Source organism: Lichenostomus cassidix, chromosome 4 (genome assembly GCF_008360975.1).
Source record: "Lichenostomus cassidix isolate B80296 chromosome 4, HeHo_3.0, whole genome shotgun sequence".
Taxonomy (NCBI): domain Eukaryota; kingdom Metazoa; phylum Chordata; class Aves; order Passeriformes; family Meliphagidae; genus Lichenostomus; species Lichenostomus cassidix.
In genome coordinates, this window is record NC_139484.1 from 33,897,908 (window position 1) to 33,918,961 (window position 21,054).

At 39.1% G+C, this 21,054-nt stretch overlaps 1 protein-coding gene across 3 annotated transcripts in view; it reads left to right on the top strand.

The window, feature by feature from the left end:
- The window catches only part of PALLD (palladin, cytoskeletal associated protein), a 190,356-nt gene extending 175,944 nt beyond the window's left edge, over positions 1-14,412 (top strand). For all 3 annotated transcript variants that reach the window (XM_085058643.1, XM_085058642.1, XM_085058641.1), the window contains 6 exons: positions 3,214-3,308; positions 8,299-8,431; positions 9,408-9,615; positions 10,316-10,481; positions 11,210-11,343; positions 12,325-14,412. In XM_085058643.1, coding sequence (XP_084914769.1) covers positions 3,214-3,308; positions 8,299-8,431; positions 9,408-9,615; positions 10,316-10,481; positions 11,210-11,343; positions 12,325-12,497 — 909 coding nt within the window. In that variant the 3' untranslated portion in view covers positions 12,498-14,412. The remainder of the gene's footprint in view (positions 1-3,213; positions 3,309-8,298; positions 8,432-9,407; positions 9,616-10,315; positions 10,482-11,209; positions 11,344-12,324) is intronic.
- The last annotated feature ends 6,642 nt before the right edge of the window (positions 14,413-21,054 follow it).

Sequence of the window (21,054 nt, forward strand, 5' to 3'; positions counted from 1 at the left end):
TATTGAAGTAGCTTTTTCAATTCTCTTTTCCTTCACCCCAGCAAATTGAGGGGAAAGAACTGCATGTGAGAAACCAAAGCATAACTTCTGGGATGTAATGAATTATTTTCTGCTGTAGTGCCAAATATCTTTCCAAGACTAGGCCTGCAAGCAGAATCACACTGCAGAATAACAAACTGTATCACTGAGACAGAGTTTAATCTAAGCAGGAGTGTTGTGCTCTGTTATGCACGTTGCTAAGTTACTTAGCATGACGCTGCCATTTTTGTCTCACTCTTCAACTTCTCAGTCCTGCTCATACTGCAGAGGGCTTGTGAATAAAAGGGGTTGTACACATGGACAGCAGACATAAAGCATCTTTTGGGCAGATTCTACAAACTGCAGTGTTTAAATATAAGTGGTTTAATTATTATTTCTACATATATAAGTAAGAGAAATAGTAATGAAATAGCATAAGGCCATGGACTTGTTCAAGCTGGAGTTTTTACACTTAGATGACATTGTTACCATACTTGGTACCATTTAAATGGTAAAAATTCACAGCAGGTTTAAAAGTATATATGTGCTCAAGGTAAGAAGTGGTTCCTGTTCATCTTCCTCTAAGTGTTGTCTTAGTGCATGCACAGAGTTTCACTGTGTAGTGTTACTGTATGATCTGAAGTCTTGGAGACCTTGGTGAACAAACTGCCTTTGTTTTTGGGCACTGTACTCTGTCCCTGCATATTTACGGCCTACTTTTGAGTATTTGTTGTCCTGGATAATGCTTATTCAATGACACAACAGTGACCCAGGTTACCAGTTCTGGTCGTTGATGGCACTACTTTGTTAGTGGGTTTTTGGCTGTACTAAAATGAGCTGGGTTTGTGTGGTTCCCAGCTTGGTGCTTGAAAAAGCAGCTTTGTTAAATGACAAAATTCTGTGCTTGTGCTTTTTTCCCCTCTTTGGAGAAGAACCAGAAGCATCCTCCTCTGGCTCCCCTAAACAAAACATCTGTGTTTCACCAAGTCCATTCTGTTCTTTCTTTTTTTATAGTGTAATTCCCAAGCAAACATACTTATCTCTTCTACTATTTGCTTGCTTTTGCTATGCATTTAACAGTACAATGGAGGCAAAGAAGGGCTGTGAGTTAATGTACTAGCCTTTCACACTGAAAGGTTTGGATTCCAATTCTTTTAAGTCATCCTGAGTGGAAATAATTTTGGCAAAGCCTTCTCAATTCTAATGGAAAGTTGTCCACATCTCAAAGCTATCACAAACTTAGGCAAATTTGGCAACCTTTCCTTCAGAAAGAGAAGTACGTAAATATCAGGGAGCTCTCATCAGAACTGTGATGGACTAGTAGATATTTGCTAGGCTGTTGCTGTGTTTTGGTCATTGCTATTGGAACCACCAAACTCTGTAGCAAAAGACATATTCTCAGCCAATAGAAATTGGTTTTATTAAAGCAAAGGATTCAGTTCATTAAAACTCTGCCAGTTCATTCCATCTCATGACCTGGACTAATATAATAGGATTTATGTGTGTAAAATGCCTTGTTGACAGACCTGGAGATCGTCCATGGTTGTTAACACGGCAGGCCCCATTGCCCACAGTGTAAAGTGCAGTGAGCTGAAATTAAAGTTCTGACACACCACTGGGGTTTGTTGTAAAATTTGCCATAGAAGTTAATCCAGAGCAAATGGACCCTCGGCCTAGACAAACACAAAACCTTGCCTGGCTTAGGCCTTTAGCTGCAAGTCACATCCCTTAACTGAGCTCTTTCCATGAGCTGTATGGGCTCTGGTTGAATTCTTATTTTCACCTTTCTTTTTATCCCATTCTCACTGCTTCTTTGCACTACACACCCACAGTCCTCAGGCTGGAATTCCCTTGGTTTCTAGGACATCTTCTCATTAATTACTTCCCACTCATTGCTTCCTTCCTCTTCATCCTATGACTTTCCCAAAATCATTGGCTTCCTGCTTAATCTTCCCTATCCAAATTCCTTATTGCCGTTTGTGTTTCCATTTGTGACACCATCATGTATTGAGATGTGCAGAAACAATCCCAAAATACGTGTTTTCATCACCTGCCAGAAAAATATTTATATGTAATGGTGCCCAAAATAGAAATACATTTGTTCCAGGTACCTTTAATGGTCTTGTAACATAAGTGAGGCAAAACAGCTTTTACATAAGGAATTGCTGTGGGTCTTGCACAATGGCTTATTTTAATGCAAGGATTTTTTTTGCAGGCTAAATGGGTCATGGGAATAGAAGTGGGACACAGATTCTAACAGTCCAGAAGTAACACAAAAGTTGTTGCTATTTGAAGGCTGCTTGTGAGCTCAGTGAAATTGTTTTTTATGGGCTTTGGACAATTCTTGAACAACTGCTATTTGCAACCCCACAGTTACTGTGATAAAAATATTTGTCACTTTTATGCTGACAGACCTGAGTGTGGAGCTCATGGCTAGAGCTGAAATATACTGCAAAGCTGATGTGGATTTTGCTTTACTGCTACTGGCCCAGGGGCAGAGCTGTTATTTATTAGGGCCACCAGATGCTTTGACCGCTTACAGGGTGAATTCCACAGAGCCCCGAATATCGGCAGGTCTGGCTCCAGGCAGTCCCATCCCAAATCCACTGTGACTAGTGCTTGTGGTGGACAGCCTGTCTTCTAAAACACAAAGTAAAAGAAAAAAAGGGGCCCAAATACACCAGAGCCATGTTTTATTTATTATTCATTTAAAATAACCTGAACTATTGCCAGTGACCATCAGCACAATTAATTGCCTTTCAGTGCAATTCTTCAAACCAAGCTCTCTGCAAAGACGACCTGTTAAGTACTTGTCAAATTCTTTGGGTTTTTCCATTGATGAGGGGTTTTTTGAGCTGTGTGCCCACCAGATCAAGTAGATCAATCCACTTTGGAGGCAGCAATTCTGTTAACTGCCAGCACCTTGAACTCTTTGTCATTTCCTTTTGCTCACTTGCCATACACAGAGAAACCTCCTGCCCACATCAATAACAGTCAATAAGGACTTGATTGCCAGTAGTACTAACAATCTTTTGTAAAAAAAACATGAATGTATTATAGTCACAGTCATTCCAATCTGGTCCATGTTAGATTGGAAACTGATAAAACAGATGGGCAAAAAAAGAACAGATCGGGTTGAACATTTATCATTACACGGTTTAAGTCTTTAAATGTTCCTCCTCTCCTTTGTAACAGGGCAGAGTGAGTTGCACGGGCAGGCTGATGGTTCAAGCTGTAAATCAAAGAGGCCGCAGTCCTTGGTCACCTTCAGGTCAGCCTCATATAAGAAGGTATTTGTTGCTTTTATTTTTTTTCTGTTAATAGTTTGGATTTTGCAAAGTAACTGTGGTAAGGTCATGAATGTAAAGTAAGCAGATAAGTTAAAAGTATGGCATTCAGGAAGAAGTGTGACCTCTGCTGTCTGAAAATTGCTGCAGAGCTTGCACAGTCAGAAGTATAAGCAACCTCTGAAATAACATGACTTCTGAGTATCTTTAATTTTCCTTGTCTTCTCCTCGTTTCTTTGCGGTGTTCACTAGTTACTCTGTATCTCAAATTACACTATCAGCTGTTGGGAAGGCTCTTGTCACTTAGGCTTTTTAAAAACATTTCATCTGATTAGGATTCTACCAGGAACCTCTATCTACTGCAGCTTCTAGTAAGTATTCATTTAAAGAAACAACAGAAATAACTGCATGCCAAAGAGGTTTATTAGATTTACATTAGAAATATTTTAGCATTTCAGTATGTAATACTCAGTTCAGGATCTTATAAGGAATGATGAGTCAGAAATAAAACATTAAACTTATCTTTGGTGAGCTTACAATTATTCATATATGAAGCTTTGGGTTATGGTTTTGGACCATAGAAGGGAATTTTCCCTTCAAACAATTTTTTTTCTTTACCCAAAGCATTTATGAGGCTCTTTAGCACAGCTTAGACAGCTTTAGATGATACAAAAAATTTCATTTTGGTTACCAGAACTGCTTTCAGGGGAGTCTGAGGGCTCTGGTTTCTGCATTCTGCTGTAATGAGGAATGTGCTTTGCTTAATAGTCACAACAGCCATAGAATCTCAATATTGCCCCACAAATATACAGACAACATGTAATTACACAGTCAGTGTACAACCAAGAAGGGATTTCGGTAACAGTTAGTAGTGGTACTAGTATGTACTGTAGAACTGCTGCATGCAAAACAGGCTCTCTTCCCCCCTCTGGTAGCTGTAGAGCATTAGGAAGTGAGGTTGGTTGTTTAAAAGGTCTTGACAGTCTTATTCCTGCACAGAATAAACTGCAGCCCTGAAAGCATTTCCCAGCATGTCTCCGAGATGGCCACCAGCTCCCTGTGCAATGTGTCCCCCTTAGGCTTGCTAAGCCCAAAGCTCGAGTGCCTGTGGAGGGGAATATCCTGCCAGGGCTGCACTGTCAGGACAGGAACAGCACAGAAAAGGCTGGGGCCATCTGCTGTAGCCTGTCCAGTCACTAATGCACTTGGCACCTGCAGATAATGGGTAAAAATGGAAAGTCCTTGTTAACTCCTGAAGGGAAAAGCTGCCATGAAGAATCAGGTTTCAACTGAATAGGTCAATGCACACAGGGTGACAAAGGGGAAAGATCTTTAAAAACAAAGTCAACAGGAAGGTAGCTGGGGTTAAAGCATTGAGCAGCTGCCACTCCTGCAGCTTCCTGAAGGACAAAATGTGTGTGTCTCTCTTTTTGGGATGGACAGAACCCTCAGGTCATAATGGAGGAGGCTCCTTTCAACCTCTCCAGTCAAAGTCCAAGGCCGCTTATGGCTGGTATTTTATTTTCTAATGGAGATAGGCACTCAGGCAGCTGCTATTGCTTTGAGTTAGGTGTCCAGTGAGTAATGAATTATAAATATGGGATTTCCATCGAGCAGTTTAATTAAAATTAGGGCAATTATTGGGGATTCTTATTTCCTGTAAAAGTAACCTGTAAAGGGCTTATCCCATTAACTTTGCTCTGGAAGACCAGTTTCTATAAGCATTCAGCACAACACTATCTCTCTTTAGTGACAGTTCTCACTACTCCCATCCGAGGGTTCACCCAAGACTGATTAAATAGGAGCACAAAAAACCTTCCTAAGACAGGCTTTTCTAATGTGATATCCCCAATGACTGTATTCTCCATATACTATGATATTTGTCATGTTTATTGCCATAGACTTTTGATAAGCGATATTCCTGTGGCATTACAACATTATTTCCATAAGCTTTTTTGCTTGAGAGCAACAAAACCTTTTGTTTCCTTGTTTTATTAAAAGTGTAATTATTAGCTTAATGAACTTTATGACTTGTTACACTGTTGACAGGCTTTTTAGAAGTATATTTAATCTCCCACAGAATGTGTGCTGGCAGAACTCTGCGGTTTTATTTCACTCTTGACATATTTCTCTGAAATTTGCTTAGCTGACAAACATCACCTTAACATCACTTGATGTGGGTGGCCACTTTTGAATTTTCTGATGTGTATAGCAAAGCTTGGACTCAATCCCTTAGATGACAAGGTGCTCAACAAAGATTGTGTCACCTAAGCATGGCAGCTAGAGTGCCAAATAAATAAGCTTAAAATGTACAAGATTTAAGGAAGATTTAAAAACTAAACATTCCTATCACCCTGCTCTCAGTTAGGAGATTAATTTGAACTTAATCTCCTTTATTCCAAATTAGTGATCATTTCCATATGGTCAGTCATAAAGTTTTCCCCAGCTTCTTGCTCACTGAAATTCCCAGTGCATTGTACTGTACCAAGCCATGGAGTCTCCCCTGGACACAGTTAGCACATGATGTCAGTTCTGCTGAAACTGATCTGTGCAATGTGATGTCCACATTGCAACTCTAAAGAACCCACAATGAATCCAAGAGTATTCCAGTCTGTTGCAATTTGTCATTCCTAGACATCTGAAGCACTTGGCTCTACTCATTTCATTATTTGTTTAAAACCACAACATGTTTTAGAATTAAAATGACCCTAGTTTCACCTCTCAAGGCAAAGGCTTAAAAATAGTCTGCGATTTTAGGGTAAACTTACAGAGAGGTAAAAAGAAATGCAACATCTGTAGTCACAAATTCCTAACTTCTTTGTTTTCTATTTTATTTAGCATAATTCCACCCCACCCAACCCCTCCCCCCCCCCCCAGTTTTGCCCAGTGCTGCCTTTTCCTGCAGCTGCAGCAATGGGATGGTGGCTTTCACAGTCCTGTGGTGCCAGTTCACCTGTTTGGCACAGACTCACAAGACCTTATGAAGCACCAGTTACTTGTACTTCATTGGCATCTTACCAGCAGGGTGCTCATCAGTAACGTGGAGGCAGATTTTGCACTAGTGGCTTGCATTGTGCAATGCTCACTTGACCAGATACCATCATTTCTAGCTGGTCTTGCAGAACTCATTACCAAATATCAGCACAGTTTTTCCTCATCGCTCTCGGTCTTCCATCCCCTCTACATGCATGAGGCATCTCTGTCTGCAAAATGGGTTAGGAGCTCACCAGCTAAAACTCAGAGTGGCTTATGAGCTGCAATGTTGGAGCTCCTGAATCATGTTGAAGCAGCAAAAACTATGAGATGCTTCAGGCCTGGATTTATGCACCTGAAGAGTTACATAAACTCTTAGCGTGTGCAGGAATGTCAGTCTGGGTTTCCCATTTTGGTATCCAGCCCTGCATTATTAAGCAGTATGAAGTAGGTAGCTACACAACTCCCCCCCAGCTCCTCCATTTGCCTTTAGTTATAGCTGTGGGAAAACTGTGATGATCATTAAAAAGTCAACATTAATCTATTAATAAGAGATCATACCGTAGCAAAGGTGATGCCTGGCCAATTCAAACAAAGCAATGGCAGAAAAAGGGCAACAACAGAGCAGGAGAAAACAAATCAAATTCAAGCAACTGTAATTAACCGCAGCCTCAGTGGAGCAGAGCATGCAGCTGGGGTGTTTATCTTCCATGCAGTAGTACAGCATCTTGTTTTCCAAATGTAACCATTGAGGGGTTTAAGCTTTTCTTTGTTGTGAAGGATTTTAACCTAGAGAAATGCCCTTGGGTGGTAGAAAATGCATATGGGCACCTATACTGCAGCATGAATGCTGCAGACAGTGGCCAAAAGAGATACACTGGCAAAAGTTAACAGAATATGGTATACAGAAAAGAGAATTTCACTGCAATGTGCCATTGATAAATGTAGTCTTTGGAGGATATTTGTGTAGCTCCTCTTCCCTGACACAGAATGTTGCTGTAGGCAGCAACTGGCTCCAGAATGGAATCCACTGAACTGATCATGCAAGGACAAAAGCAGATATGAAACTTTGTTTCAAGATTATTTGATAAATCACGTGAATGGAATAATCTAATTTCAATGGAAACAAAAATCTAGTTGAATGAGGAACCAGTTAGAAAAAGATTTGATAGATTAAATTAACAAACAAGAATAGCCAATGCTGAAAATGGATTAAATTACACCATAGAAGCTTAAGGTGATTGATACTGTGTCTGGGGACAGGAGTTATTTTTCTTTCCTTTTTATTATTTATTAAACTGTTTATGGTGTCTTTATAAAAAAAATTAGCAACCAAAGTTCTTCTTCCTATTGTTCACAATTGAAATTCTCATTGTTTTGACTCCACAGTTTGGTGGCTTTGAAAATGTTCATGAGTATCTCATACAAAAAACCTGTTAAATAAGGAATAAATATATTCACAGCAATTCAATACACAGAATTTTCTGTACAGTCTTCACTAATGCAGAACAAAAGATAAGTCTAATGTAAAAAATCTGTTCTCAATTAAGATGAGTTAGCTTTTAGCTGCTGTTATTTTCTGAAAGGGAACCATGATTAGTGAACAGTGCATGTACTTTCTGGTGTAAACAGCAGCAGTGAGGGGATTAAATACACAGGACACTAGAAATGGGGAACTGAAGCTACATGCCAAGGCCTGCCAACTTTATTTATTTCACCGATTTTAAGACTCTCTAAACAAAAGTACTATCATATAAAATTAATATTACAAGCAATTATTCTGTAGCAGTATTGTTTTATAGGTCATATTTTGTCACAACATGTGAATTCAATGAAAGTAATTAAATAACTGCAGTGTCATAATTAACTCAGTCTGCTACCAGTGCATGTGTGTAAATATGAGGTGATTACAGTATACCTCAAAGAAGTTGTTTAAAATTCAAAGCAGTCTTCTAAGTGATTATGGTTCTTCTGATTTAGCAGAGAAAAATAATTTACCTTTATTTCATGTTATTTTAAGACCACGATCTCGATCAAGGGACAGTGGTGATGAAAATGAACCAATTCAGGAACGATTCTTCCGGCCTCATTTTCTACAGGCTCCTGGAGACCTGACTGTTCAAGAAGGAAAACTATGCAGGATGGACTGCAAGGCAAGTGTCATGCAAAGGGTAGCAGCAGCCTTTTGATAACATCAGCTGACTCAAAAACCACATTGGTTTCTTTTCAAGGCTGTTTTGCCTATTGGCAGTTTCGGTGCCTGTTAGTAGGGTAATTAATCTCATTGCTTATGACTGAGTAAGTGGACAATAAAAGTTTGCCTCCCCTCCAATGAAAGTGCTTCAGGCAGATCTTAAAGCTCAGAGTAAACTGATTTATAGAATTCAGCTACGCTGGGGTGTGGAGGGAAACAGCACACACTATAAAGACAACATGTTTCTACATTTTAAGTCCTTTTACTACTTGAGTTTTGAACCCCGGTTAAAAGTGTCAAACAGTATAAACCTGATTTATGACTGCTGAGCCGAAATAATTCAGGCTTGGGTGACTTCTGTTTACTTTATGCTGACCTATTTGGGAGAAGCTGTTTGCTCTGAAGCAGTCCCCACAGCAAGTGGCACGGCTTTCAAAAGTACAAGACTTGTTCATGTAGACCTAGCATTAACTAGTGCAGGTGGTGCTGTCACTAGGGTACACCTAAGTGGAATGGAACTTCAGAGGTCAGTAATTAGTCAGCTCACATCTTTTTGTCTGCAAGTTTTTCAACAAGAAGTTAATCTAGAAAGGAGTATCTTTTCATTCCACCTGAAGAGCAAACAATAAAAAAGACAAAAAGTGTCACGCTGCCTTTTGTTTTGCAACGTATTATTATTTAGCTTCTAGCCTATCTAAACGCTGATCTTTTTTCAGTCGCGCCCATAAAACATCATGGAATTCAGGGAGTTGGCTAGAAAGTAAGTAAGTGACTACAACTGACTCAGTGTGTAAATCAGGACAGAATTAGATCTTAAATCTTTTGGTACACTTGCAGTAGCAAACAAAACCAAACTTCCCTGAAGTAACAAGTCTAGACTCCTCCAGTGTTTCATGTGGCTAAAACAATTTCCCACTATTCTCTTTGCACTCAAGGTTAGTGGATTACCGACTCCAGACTTAAGCTGGCAACTTAATGGCAGACCAATTCGCCCTGACAGTTCTCACAAAATGCTGGTGCGTGAGAATGGGGTGCACTCCTTGATCATAGAACCAGTCACAGCCAGAGATGCTGGAATCTACACGTGCATTGCCAGCAACAGAGCTGGTGAAAATTCATTCAGCCTGGAGCTCACTGTTGCAGGTAACATCTTTGTGCTAAGCTGTCAGGCTGAGCACTGCCAGGATAGCATGGGAAAACACAAGTGATGTCAAATGACACTTCAAGGGGTAGGGGGGTAAGAAAAGGAAACCTGGCAGTAACAGAACTATGGTATATTTATGGGTGAGCTATTCGTGTTACGTTGTGGCATAAAGTGACTGGCATGTAATGTCTGTGCACAGTTAAGAAAAGGGGGCTGCTGGCATGAGGCCACAGACCGGGCTATTTCCCTGGATGTTTCTTTGTCATGACAATCTGTGCAGACCCACACCTACCCCTGGGCAGCCAGCAGGATATGGCTTGCGCATTTCACAGCGCATCAGACTAATGCCACTGCAGTCTTCTGGTAGAGCAGTTCCTTCTTCAGTTAAAAGTCCATGCTTTTGTGGTATATGAAGGAGCTCTTTTTACCAAGCATAGTGCAGCCAGTTTATCTAGTTGTCATGCTCCACATTTCAATTACTTTAGGGAAGAATCAGCTTTCTAGCATTCACTTTTCCCCCTGTTAAAATAATGATGGGACTGTTTTCTTCAGAGAAACCAGCACTGAACTTTGTGACTAACAAAGACAACACATTTCCTGCCACTTAGGTCTTTCATGACTGTTTTTAGCACACTGCTGAAAGAAAGCCTACGTTTTCATAGACAAATGTTAACATAACTGCAATCTTTATTTTCACAGCTAAGGAAGTACAGAAAGCACCTGTGTTTATAGAGAAGCTACAAAACACAGGTGTGACTGAGGGATTCCCAGTGCGACTGGAGTGTCGGATCTCAGGGGAGCCATCTCCTCAGATATTTTGGAAGAAAGAGAACGAGTCACTCACATACAACACTGACCGAGTGAGGTTAGACTGATTTAATCTTCCCATGTGTAACTTCAGTGATGATTTATCCTGTAAAACAAATAAAAACCTAAAAGGTCAAATGAACGCTTTGTGTAAAGAGCATCTCATAAATATTAACTAGTGATTGTGATAATTTATGACATCTACTCAAACTTGCAGCCAGCCTGGTGGCTGAGCCAGAAACAAAATGTTATTTGTTTTCCATCATTAGACTTACACAACTACCTTTGCGCTCTAAGCAAGAGGAGAACTACTTTTACCCTTCCAGAACCAAGACTACAGAAATTTGCTAGTGAAAATCAAGGTTCCAAAGGAATGCTATGTACTTTTCAGCAGAAACTTTGACATAATTCTGCTGCACAGTTAATTAAGATTGAATAGTTTATGTTTCAAGAGCTTCCTCGAGTTTCTTCATCCTTTCCACAAAAAGTCTGGGTGAGATCTGGTGTTCCTGCTTCTCCAGATGTCTTAATCCATAATTGGGAAGGAAAAGTTACTTCATGTGTTTCTTCTTCTTAGTTTTCAATATGGGATATTAAACTGCCAAATTGTCAAGCCTACTCAAGGCTTTCGTTTCTACTTGCTAATTTCATAGGAAGTTCCATTTTAATTAAAAGTGGACTATAATCAATCTGTAATTAAGATTGAGTTGGTTTATAGTGACATTCTAAAATATTCTACAGTGGTTTGTGATTTAAATAATAATGTTCTACTTTTCTTTTGATCAGCATGCACCAGGATAACTACGGCTACATTTGCCTGCTTATTCAGGGAGCTACAAAGGAGGATGCTGGCTGGTACACTGTTTCAGCTAAGAATGAGGCTGGGATTGTGTCTTGCACTGCCAGGTTGGATGTTTATAGTAAGTGGTTTCAATTTTCATGATCATATTAATACCCCCAAAAGCAACAGTCCTGTAAGATTTGGGTTGTTCACAGAATGGTTTACATTGGTCTCTCTTTCTTTTGTTTATAGTTTCTCCTCAATAGTAAACATCCACTTCAAGACAACAAATGCTCTGTCAAAGTATATTTCACCATCTTTCAGACACCTAAAGCAAAACAAGCATGCATGCTTTCTGGTTTTGCTTAGTACATTAAATATAGCTAATTAACAACAGATAACAGCATGATTATGTTATTTTTGTGGATCATTATTACTATTGTTTTGCTGGCACTTCCCTAACCTTTTGTATTCTTTTGTACATTAGTCTGTAATACACCTGTGACAGCTACCAAAAGCGTAGTAGGTGTTTTTATGGCTTTTTGCTTAATTACTCAGTTTGTTCCAAAGCAACCCCTTAAGTAGTGAATGTTTACTTAAAGCAGTGTCTCTTACCAGCCTTCTCATAGCAAGCATTAAGGGGGAGGGGGAAGGGAAGAAACTGATAAAAGATGGTTTCTTGGGTGGTGGTGGAAGTGGGGATTGTGAATTAGAGACTTGGCTCAGTGTTCTTCAGCACACAAGGGGTGGCAACGGCAACCAAATAATTTCCTTTTATAGGCAACAACTAACCCTAGAACAGGCCTGTTACTGTAATTTCAGTGCACTGAAACAACCTCCTTGCTGTCATCCTTCTCAGGAAGAAGTGGCACAAGGAAACATAGAAAACAATGCCAGAAAGAAACACAGGCTGTGTATTTATTTACATTTGAAGGTGAAACTAGGTGCTGAGAAAAAAAAATTAACAATGCCAAGAAATGAAACAATTTACCTTTGATATAATGGTTTTCTGTTTCTCAGAAAGTAGTATCTCCTTCACAAAGGGTTGACTGAGCATCTGGCACACTTTGGTGCATAGCTCAGGAGGACTAACACTTTTTCTTTCTTTTTTAACCTATAGCTCAGTGGCAACAACCACCTCAGCAGACCAAGCCAAAGAAGGTGCGGCCCTCAGCCAGCCGATACGCTGCTCTTTGTGACCAAGGACTAGACATCAAAGCAGCTTTCCAGCCCGAAGCAAACCCAGTCCACCTGACAATGCAGCCTGGCCTGGTAGAGAGCGATGATCTGTAGATTCAACTGCCACTTCCATCATTTCCTTTCAAAGCAGAAACACTGAAAGCCATTGCCTTGACCAATGATACTCCTACGTCACTTTATGCAAGGGCAGACACCTTCATGTACAAAAGATAAACAACAAACACAGTAACCATATATTCCTTATTCATTATACCAAATTAGAAAAATGGATAGATTATTAATAGAAATGTACACATTGCACAACAAATCACACTCACCAGTTCCTTAACCTATGTTGCTTCATAACCCTTTTCATAGAGGCCAAAATGCATCAGAGAGAAAGATTTTTCCCTACATACCTTCATAAGCAGTAAGTAGATGCAAGATGTTTTCTTCAAGAGTTGTCGACAATTCTAAAATGGCTACGCATTCTGACAGCTACGATGAACAAGTGCAATATTATAGGAATAAAACAGGAAGGGACAAGGAAAAGAAATGTAAGGAAATGCTGTATATCTGCAAACTGCTTTCTATTCAACAATGAAAAAAATCTTTCTTTCAGTGCTGTTAGTGTGGACTTCAACACCCTAACTTTCAATTCATTTGTGTTTTTCTTTTTTGCCATCTTGGAGGAGGCTTATTTACAAACATACAGCAAGGGCAGTCTAAACAGAAGTAATTTAACTTCTGCAGGACAACAAAGAAGAGCTGACACATATTAACAATCTACTCCAGATTACGCATTGGTAACTAGATGGGGAAAAATGCTGATAGTATGAACCACTGCAGTGAGTTACTGCAAGGGGTGGGAGGGACTGGGTAGGAGGTTGACTCTTTGGATTTTCTGACAGCAGTCTGTAACCTTGTAATACTCCCATTCAAGATTCTGAAATTCTAAGGTGAGCTGAAAACTAGGGAGTGTATGTATGGGATGTTTGACTGTTTAAAGCTTATGTAATATGTATGAGGATTTTAGCAATGTATAGTAAGTGAAAAATGGGTTGAAACTGCAATATGGATTTAAATGACAAGTATACACCACAGGTGATAGGCTTACAAATCTGAGGAAGTAGAAAATTAAGATAGGCAAAAACATCCAATTTGCTCCTTTTTGTTTTTCTTCTTAACAAAACATGTCTCTGGTAGGTTTTCTTTCTTCCTTCTCCTGACTGTAGGCAAATGACAGCTCTTTTAAGGGGTAGAGTCTGTGCACCATAGGTGAAAAGCCTGAAGGCTACTTTCAGAATGCAAGGCAAATCCACATGGAAGTGGAGCCCCACTTAAGTCACACCTGCCTAGGTAGTTTTAAATTAGAACCAAATGAATTTCAGTTGAAGGGGAGGGAAAGTGGGAGGATGGATGGATGGAAGAATTACTAGGCCTGACAAGGAAAATGAGTGTTTGATGGTACGAGCTACGATACTTTGCTAGGAAAGGAAAACACTGTATTCCTTATATGAAGCACATATATGGTATCTTTCATTATTTATAATAAAAGTGTTGAAATCCTTTATCTCAGTTCATTTATTCATAAGTCCTGTACTTAGAGTTTTGTTTGTTGTTTTTTTTTTAGTTTTGTAATTGTGTACACCATATATTGCATTACTGCTATACGTGTATTGCTTTGTAAGTACACAAAGTTTGTTTTGTTTTTTAGTGACTAATAAACTTTAGCACAAGAGGTAGTACTATTCTGGTGCAGGATATGACTAGTACTGGGGATGGTTAATCTAGATTAACATCATAGTCTGTCAGGTGGGAATAATCTGATTCTATTCTAGAAGTATGTCATATCTTTTGCCAAATTTTCCTCGACTGTGACATGCTAATTTACTTTTTTGTTTAGCTTCACTAGCATTATTTTGCCACCTTTTATTTGTATTTATAAAAAAAATGTATTATCATTACTTTGGACTGTTGTGCTGATATAATGTGGGTTTAACATCAATAAATATTACACAAATAGAAAGTTTTCCTTCTGGTAAAGATAACTGTTTCAGTACAAGCATGCAAATGTAAGCTCTGGAAACTTTAAATATTATGAATACAGATTAAATGAGGCCTATATGCAGCATCTAAAAACTACTGGAATTTATCAGGGGAGTCTGCTTGTGACCTGGAATCTTGTTTGAACAGAAGAGAGGAACATTACTCATAAATTCTGAGAAACTTTTGCCAAATAGAAGTACTGGAAGATACTTCTTTTTAATAGGTTAGAAAATATGCAGGTCTGTTTTGTGTTCCTAGTAATTGCAGTATGTCATCACTTACAACTAAGTAAAGAGCATGGTCTGAGCACTGTTAAATTCATTTAAGAGCCTGATAACAAGAAAATATCAAAACTTTAAAAAAAGTCAGATTTACTTACAAAATCCTGACTGTTAAGTAGTTTCTCCATCTTTTCTCAATGTGAAGATACCAGGAAAGATGCGAGATTATCCATTTTTTCTTTTGGGTTTACATTTCCAGGATTGATCACTACAAACAGGCTTATGTCAGCAATTAAGAAAGCACTGACATTAATGGCAATACTGCAACTGCAGTCAATGGAGCTGAGTCTGCTAACAGTACATTTGTCTTTGGATTGGGAACTGAAAAACTGAAACTGCTTTTGAGCTTGAAGATGAGGTCATCATCACTTTTTGCCTCTGTATATATGTACAGACACACTTAAGTTGTAAATCACATCTCTAAGCAGCAACATTGTTTTTATGAAAACATTCAGCTGTGCTGTTACTTAGTTACTGGGACTGTTTGGGTTTACAAATGCAGAGAGAGAAGCATGGCGTAAGCAAATGACACTACTCAAGCCAAAAAGTAAAAAATCTTGGAAGCATCAAAGTAACTTTCAGAAGTTTAATCTCCTTCCACATAGTTCAAAGATAGACAGTATGACCTGTGAGTGTACTTTGGTAATTTTTCAAGAATAAAAAAAGGAGCCTTGACTTTTTTGCAAGACTTCCAGTTTAGGTATGGGAAGACTTCAAATTATTTAGGAAGCTGATCAGGCCAAGCATATTCATAGCAGCAAAAGACTCAATGCAATTGACAGTCTGGATGATAACAGAAACCTCTGTCAAGAGTACCAACACTGAGGTGCAAAATTCCACATGCATGAAGGTTTTTCCAGCTGCTGCTGTACCTTAACACACAGAGCCTTTATCCTGCAGCTTCAAGGCAACAATGATTAATTAACATACATAATTTTTCTTCCATTACAGCCAGCTGATGGTTGAGGGTCAAAACCAGCCCAGCTTGAAACCCCAGCTTATAAGTCATTGTTTCTTTCTATTTCACCACTTTGAAAGTCGATTTTAATTCACTTAGGGTGTATGCTAAGAAATGCCTTGACCCCCCACATATGGCCAGCTATGTCCTTACACCTCTTCAAGTAGCGCAAACAGATTTCGTATGTAAGTACTTCACAAGCTCACATTATCCAGCATGCTGTGATGCTGAGGGATCAGCTGTGTGCTCTGGTTGCACAACCCTGCTGCCAAACCCACACCATGCACTACAGATAAATTAATGCATGGACTAGAAACGCCTACTTTGGATTACGCATGTTGGCTAATTCACTCCCTCACGATTCAAATGTACATGCAAGGAGTAGAATTTACTGAGATTTATCTTATTCTCCTGAACTGACAAAGAAATGGCCTTCCCTCTGCACAGATTTTTTGTTTGAACAGAAATACGAGCACATAAAACAATGGAAATACAGCTCCTGCCCCAAGGAATTTACAATGTATTCCAGACAGCACACAGTATTTTTTGACTTGTCTTAGAGCTTGCAATTCTAACTCAAAATTAAGCCAGTTTGCATCCTTTAACAGATGTTAAAATTATAACATTATCTAATACTGCACTCCGTCTCTAATAAAAATGTGTTTGGAACATAATGCTCAGTGATGTTGAAAGCAAAAAAGCCAGACTACAAGCAGCAGTACCTGCACAGCAATAATTCCAGCAGCCATACAGAGGATGGAGACAAATGAACTTCAGTTCAACACCACCTAGAAGGAGAATTTTTGTGATTTATAAACCAACTGCAGTGCAACAGGTAACTCTGGGGACTGGCCAAGTCTTGTAATTGCTGTCACTTTCTAGTTCTGGTCCAGAAAGAGCTGTAGAACAAGAAAGCAGAAAAAAATAACAGTACGTGGCCACTGCACAGAATGATTACAAAATTTACAGAAAGAGCTCTACAACTCTCATCACACCAAATGGATTATGGTAGGACTTTTCCCCTGTGTGTTTAACAACACAGTTTCAGGGAAATACACTGTCAAGCTTTTTTGGACAACTCTTGTCCCAGACATCACAGAGTATTTCTGGAGAACTGAGGGTACAAAACCCAGACTGCCAAACACAGGACCTTTCTGAGCTACTGCAAAAGATGCTGAAAATACCTCATAAGGTAACACTTTCTATACAACAGGCAGCTCACCTGTAGTCTGTTGCAAATTAAGGACATCTCCATGCTGGTGTCCTGAAAATTACGGTGAACAATAAAATTACAAGTGTAATTGTATACAATTATACACTTCTGTCTGTTCTATATATGCTTTCCAACAACAGAGCTACAAGTGCTTGCAGAGAATGGATGAAGTTCCAGTCTGCTGCTGGCAGGGGCATCTCACCATCAAAAATCATGCATGCACACTAAATGACATCTAAACAAAACACATGAAATTACTATATTCCTTCTTTTCTCTGAAGTTGCAGAAAGTTTTCAGTAGAATTTTACCAACTATCTGAAAAAAATAGGATAAAAGGTCATATTGAGAGGAGCAAAATTAAAACACTGCAGCTGAGAGCTTTGAACCGGTTGTTGGCATGCAGGTGTTGACAGCACAGCCTTCAGCACAGAGCTGCAACATTACTGCATTCAACATTAGAAATACAGAGCTGGGGGATCTGAAAGTTAGATTTCACAAAACATCAAACCATCAAACTGCTTCACTAAGAAGCTTTAGCAATACCATATAATCAGTTTGCAGTTACTCCTAAACAAATTGTTCAAAATCATGCAGCAATTTCAAACTCATCAGCATCCTACACACGCAAGGGCACCTCAGTACCATCAGCCAGCAGCCTGGGAAACGCTGAGGAACATCCACACAATTCCATTTGCTCAGTGACATCTGCCCCCCACACTCCCACTGACACTGCCCTGATCTGTGTGCAATGATACGAAGTAAGCTTTGGTGACTTTTACTTGGGTGTTGTCTTGTTGCATGTGATACCAACATACTCAAAGTGGCAATTTTGTTATATACAACGAACAAAAACTATCCCAGACCTTCACAAGTATGAGCTGTTAACATGAAAAGTGAAAACATAAAAATACCAGAAACAGCTGTGATTATAGTCACGCTGATCCAAAGTTGTCTGGCAAGGTACACATAGCATTATTTACTTACTTAACAGCAAAAAGGAGCCTTTAGCATATAATCTGAAATGGAACACAATGTGTGTGTGAAAATCAAATATAATCTGGGACTTCAGCAGAGTGTTTACTTCTTCAGGCATTAAGCACACCGAATGACTTCTCTCCACCACTACTCTTGACTTGTCTTTTCAAACACTGATTAACTGAATCAAGTGGGTGCACCTGGCCTTGAAGAGTTAATTTTTCATTTGCTTTACTTAAATGAACTACACTGTGCTTCCAAAAAAAAGTCACATAATTGCAATAGGCAATACACATTTCAGTGTCATGCAATACAACTTCTCACACTGTGCAACACATCAAAGTAGGAAAATTTGTCTTCCAGCAATAAATAATCATTACAATGTGTGTTTTAACTGTAGGTAATAACGTAACAAAGAGATTTTGCAGGCTGGGATTTAGATATCCACTTTCAATCCAAATTTCACAGATCTCAGTATGAAATCCTTTCCATCTTTAAAAGTCATGCCTTTCAACCCCCAATAGCTCAGGATATATGGAACTGGATTTTACAAAACCAGTAACAGGGACGCCAGCCATCAGCTTTGCATCTACACTGGCAACTCTACATTGCTAAAACGCTAAAGTTTTCTCACCATTACCAATACAATAATGCCTTAGGATAGACTGCCCTCAGGAGGCCACAATGAAATCTCTTCATGGGATACAACCCTCGCTCACTCAGCACACAAACTCAGCCAACATTACACACTTTTCTATAATGACTGTTACCATAGTCTGCAAAAGCTGTTCCCTGCAAGAGCTCCTCATCCTCCTTACAGCTGCAATATTTTAAAAAATACCCAAACCCAAAACCACCTCATGAACAATTGATGTCTCCTGCTACAAACTTCTACTGACAATCACAGAATCACAGATGGCTTGGGTTGGAAGGAACCCTAAAGATTATCTAGTTCCAAGCCCACTGCCATGGGCAGGGACACCTCCCACTAGACCAGGCTGCTCAGAGCTCCCTCCAGCCCATCCATTGCAATTGATGCCTCAAGAGAAAGAGAAGATTGTTTGTGAGTTCACTACAGCAAGTTCTAAGTTACAAACACATTTCTTTAGAGATAAGCAAAAGTAAGGGTCCAATGACCTACCTAGGACAAGAGTAGTTCCTCATCTTCCCAAACATTAGAAAAATGCAAAGACACACAAAACAATTAACTTTCTAGGTCTACAGTGTGCTTTAATTAAATCCCAGAACACACAAATCACACTACCTAGGAACTTTGAACTGAATCAAAGTCAACAGAACAATTTTAGGTTTCCTAACTTGGCAGTGACAAGGCAGGTCACAGAAATGAGTAAATACTACAGTATACAATCTTCTTGTAGCAAGGATATCCTCTCTGAAGCAGGAACCCAGCTGAGTAAAAATCCAAAGCAATAATTATGGGTGATTCAGAAAAGGGGTTGCTCTGTAAGAGGGCTGACTGCATGCTGAATTAAATGACAGCTGCAAAATCAGCCACCCTCATGCCTTGATGGTCTCTTTAGAAATTCTGTGGTGCTGGTGAAAGGCCATGTAGAAGCCAGTGATATTGGGTGGGGCAGGAGAAAAGATCTAGAATAAAACATAGAGTAAGTTAAAGACCAAGAGTAAGTTAAAGACCAGACTTGCACTGCAGCCTTCTTTAAAATGCTCCCAAAACTAAGTGGATGAGGCAAAGTTTCAATGCATGCCTGAAAAAAACAGTTGTAGGAAGAGGACTACAGTTTCTTTAGAAACTGCAGAAACACGGAATAGTGGGACTCCATAAAATACTCCATTCTTAAAGAGAAAAAAAAGCAAAATATGTTGCTACTGAAGAGATTATAGAAGAGTTTTAAACAACATAGTGGGTAAAGAAACATCACATGGATAAGAGCACATTCTCTCACTTCCATTAGGAATGGAATCACAGAAACTATGTATGTCTAATAAGTGAGTGGACTGAAGTTTTCAAAATTCAATTGAGAAATCATTGTAAGTCCATCAAATGCACAGTCTGACTCACAAACATCCATATGCAAAAAAACTCCAAACATTTCTATATAGCTTGGCATAAATGCCATCAGCGTAAGATGCAAAGCCTGAATGTCTGCTTTTCATTGAGGACAGTGATGTAACAGGCGTACCAGAAATATGATGGAAGTAAAATAAGAAAGATATTGGCATTAAATATATAAGAGAGTCATAAAACTAAATATCAACATATTAAATCATCAAATCAAATATGGATTGAATTTCTAGACCTGGCAAGGTAAACTCTGTTGTTAGCCAGTATTAGTACTCACACCATTAAGATAGCAGCCGCAGCTATGACATCTGAGGAAGGTAATGCTGTGCTGTAACTGTGATGACAATTATGAGCAGGTTGGATAAATGTCACACTGCAGAGGCCAAGATCACTTTTTTAATATATTCTTTTTCATGCAGCTGATCAGGGCCATACAAGGCCTGAGCCAAAATGCTATTTTCAAATACTGTTTTTTTAAATGGTGACTTTTATTCCTGCAAGCCTATTGACCAAATTTATTAATAAAGACAGCAGTCCACTACCACAGACTTCCATAAAAAAGAAGCAACATATATAAAGAAAATATTTAAATGAAGCCAAAAAGACAAGTCAACCAAACCAAGATGCAGTGCCCAATGACAGCACTAAGACTGAATGTACTAAACTTCACTACAATGACTTTAAATACACACACCAAATTAAAGTTATTTTTGTGGGGAGTGGGAAGCTTCTAGCATTTAAACTTTAACCTTTGTAAAACTAGCAATTCAGCTTTAGGAGTCACATGGAATCAGTCACTGAATGTAACATTTGCAGACAGATGAGTGTAGAGGAATAATACACAAAAGTGCATTGACACTGACCAGCACCTCAGGAACAGGAATTTGCTTGCCCGAGGAAGGCAAGCAGATGATCAAAATAAAATAAAAAGCAAAGTGCTCAGGGAAGGAAAGACCACTGAGTTTAAAAAAAAAAAAATCCCCAAACTCTGAACAAAACCCCACGATCAGTTTTTGGTACCATGCATGAACTTGCAAAGAACCTTTACAGAAAACTTGTTAAAGGTTTTACACCTCAGAGGAAAATATCAGGAGAGGTTACAGAGGAAAGAGTGACAAACAGGGGAAGATGGGGGCTATCACTCTCCAGT